Source organism: Parasteatoda tepidariorum, chromosome 5 (assembly GCF_982258835.1).
Source record: "Parasteatoda tepidariorum strain Cologne lab strain chromosome 5, Ptep-v5.0, whole genome shotgun sequence".
Lineage (NCBI taxonomy): Eukaryota > Metazoa > Arthropoda > Arachnida > Araneae > Theridiidae > Parasteatoda > Parasteatoda tepidariorum.
Window position 1 is genome coordinate 17,738,639 of NC_141759.1, and position 2,450 is coordinate 17,741,088.

The following is a 2,450-nucleotide window of genomic DNA, read 5'->3' on the forward strand; positions in this document are numbered from 1 at the left end:
CAAATTCTGACATTAAGGGTAGTACAGGTTTTTTTAATATTACTTTTTAATTTTACGATATTTATTATGAATGTTCATTGATTGTTAGATGGTTTAATTTCTAAACTTGCACATTTTTTAAAGTAGTTAATTTCTTTTATTACTTGAATTTTCTGGAAAAAGTGAAGAGCTTAAACTTAATAACTCTGATTTTAAAAGGAGATAAAACTTTTGCTGAAAATAAAAATAGTTCACGTTATCTGTGCCGGAGAAATATTAAATATCTTTGTTTTGATTATTAATTTTTAAATATTTTATTTATTTATTTTTTTTTATTTTTTTTTGAAACTGAAAGCAAGTGACCGCAACTAAGATGAAATCTAAAACTATCAACGATGATTTTTATCAGCACCCATCAAACCGTCTGAAATTATCTGAAGTTTTTTTTGCTTAAATTACGTTTTCTTATTCATATTTTATTGTAACCTGTACAGTTTTTTTTCACTATTTATTAAAAACAGTTTTTATTGGCAAATTTATTTTTTTCTTATAACCAATTTACTATGTATGATAAATTTATAGGCCCTGCCAGTGCCCTATTTTCAGTCCGTAAACCGGGGGTAGGAGTTAGTTCCCCTTACATACAAATTTAACAAAAATTGAAATCGGTACGATATCAATATTGTCGTGGGGTTCTCAATTTTAGTGTGATATGGAGCATAGTCCATTACTACCACACTATTAGGTTGTAGGTTTGGCAGTAATTTCTCCATCAACCACTTTCGAAAATTTTCGAAATTCATTTGGCCGTGGTAGTCACCAGACTGACTAGATGCCTTATAGGCCAACAAAGCTCCCGGTATAAATCCACTTGACGATCCTGCGTGAACAACGATAAGTCTATTTTTCGAACTGACGTTCGATATAACACCAATGTTGTTATTTTTGTCTTGCCAGCATTTCTGGAATGTTAAATTACTGTCAACCCATGTTTCATCCAAATAAACTAGTTGACGCTGCATCCTCCGATGCTCACGAATTTCTCTCAGAAATTTGTTGCGCCAAAAAACAATGTTTGGCCTTTCGATAAGCAGTTTTCTTTGGGGACTGCACCGCTCCCATCGAAAGTTTAAGGAATGTAAAACTTTCTTCAATGAATCTTTCTCAAATTCAAAATTAATTCGTTCGCGAAGAACAGGAATTAATTTTCGAAGCGATGGCACTTTTTTTTCCCTTATATAAAACTCTTGGCTGGTTTGACGAATAACACATTCGTCAAAATCATCTAGATGAGCAAGTCCACCAGATTTCTTTTTCCTGTTTTTTCCGGGAGTGCGCAACACACCTTCTTCTCCTAAACAAGAAACTTCTCTTTTTATTTTTCTGAGTGTGAAGTCTGACACTCCAGTAGCCAGACATGCTCTATCAGATGGTTGATGGAGAGGTAATTTAAGGGCTTTTTCCTTAGCTTCATTAGCAAAAAACTCAAACACATTGTGCACAACTTTACGTGCTTGTGATTTCAGAACTTCACCTTTTTTAAATTTAAAAGGCATTTCTCAAAATTCAAAAAAGTCAAAAGAGGAAAAATAAAATAAAAATTTACAACACAAATAAATTTTTTAAATTTTTTTTCTAAAACAGAAGCTTTTGAAAAAGAGAAAAGATTAAAAAAAGGGAATCAAACGCTCTAAACGATGTTTCAGGTGCGAATGCTCATTTCTCTTAACTCTAGGGCTAATAGTACAATAGATCGAAGAAAGAAGTCTCCTTTTCTCCCACCGAAACCAGTCTTAAAGAGGGACCCCGCACCCCTACTTGAAATAATCATACCTCGTTACCATAGCCACCGCCACCCCTCCAGACGAATGGCGGACAGAGTACCTATCGTAGACAAACAGGTAACTGCCCTTCGCTAAGTTGAAATAAAATAATAATATCAAGTAGAATATTTTTTCCCCTTCATATACGTATTTTATTTTAAGACCGCTTGAATAGTTCATAAAATGAATAGTTCATACATAAATACTTTTTACCTCAATAGGAGCATAGGGACTCTGTCACTGCCCTCCATCTTCCTTTATTTGTGGGTCTTTAACTCCTACCATGTCTCCGTTCATAAGTTATTCATTCTCCCCCGCTCGAAAAAAACTTTCCTGGTGCATATAACAGTGCAGAAAAGATTGTAACTCTTCTTTAGTTAGTCGGGGCTTAATTTCATAAAAAAAAAATCTATGCGTAGAAATTGAAATTTGTTTCATTGAATACTTTTTTAAAGCCGACTGGACTGTGTGGGGGACAGCAAACTGGCCTTGCATCGGAAAGGTTCCATGCCTTGCCCGGTTGAATCCTAGGCAAAGCATGGATATTCTTTCATTCTCTATACCATTTGTCCTTACTGTGGGAGTACCGATGGCCTACCTAATATGGTGCCCCCGAAACAGTGGCCAACAAATCTGCCCTGTGAATAG

General features: G+C 34.8%; 1 protein-coding gene across 1 annotated transcript; it reads right to left on the reverse strand.

Annotated features, from left to right (window-relative positions):
• Positions 1-581: 581 nt before the first annotated feature.
• On the reverse strand, positions 582-1,535 carry LOC107441115 (uncharacterized). The gene has a single exon (XM_016054267.2). The coding sequence runs from the start codon at positions 1,533-1,535 to the stop codon at positions 582-584; it is 954 nt and encodes a 317-aa protein (XP_015909753.2).
• Between the last annotated feature and the right edge of the window lie 915 nt (positions 1,536-2,450).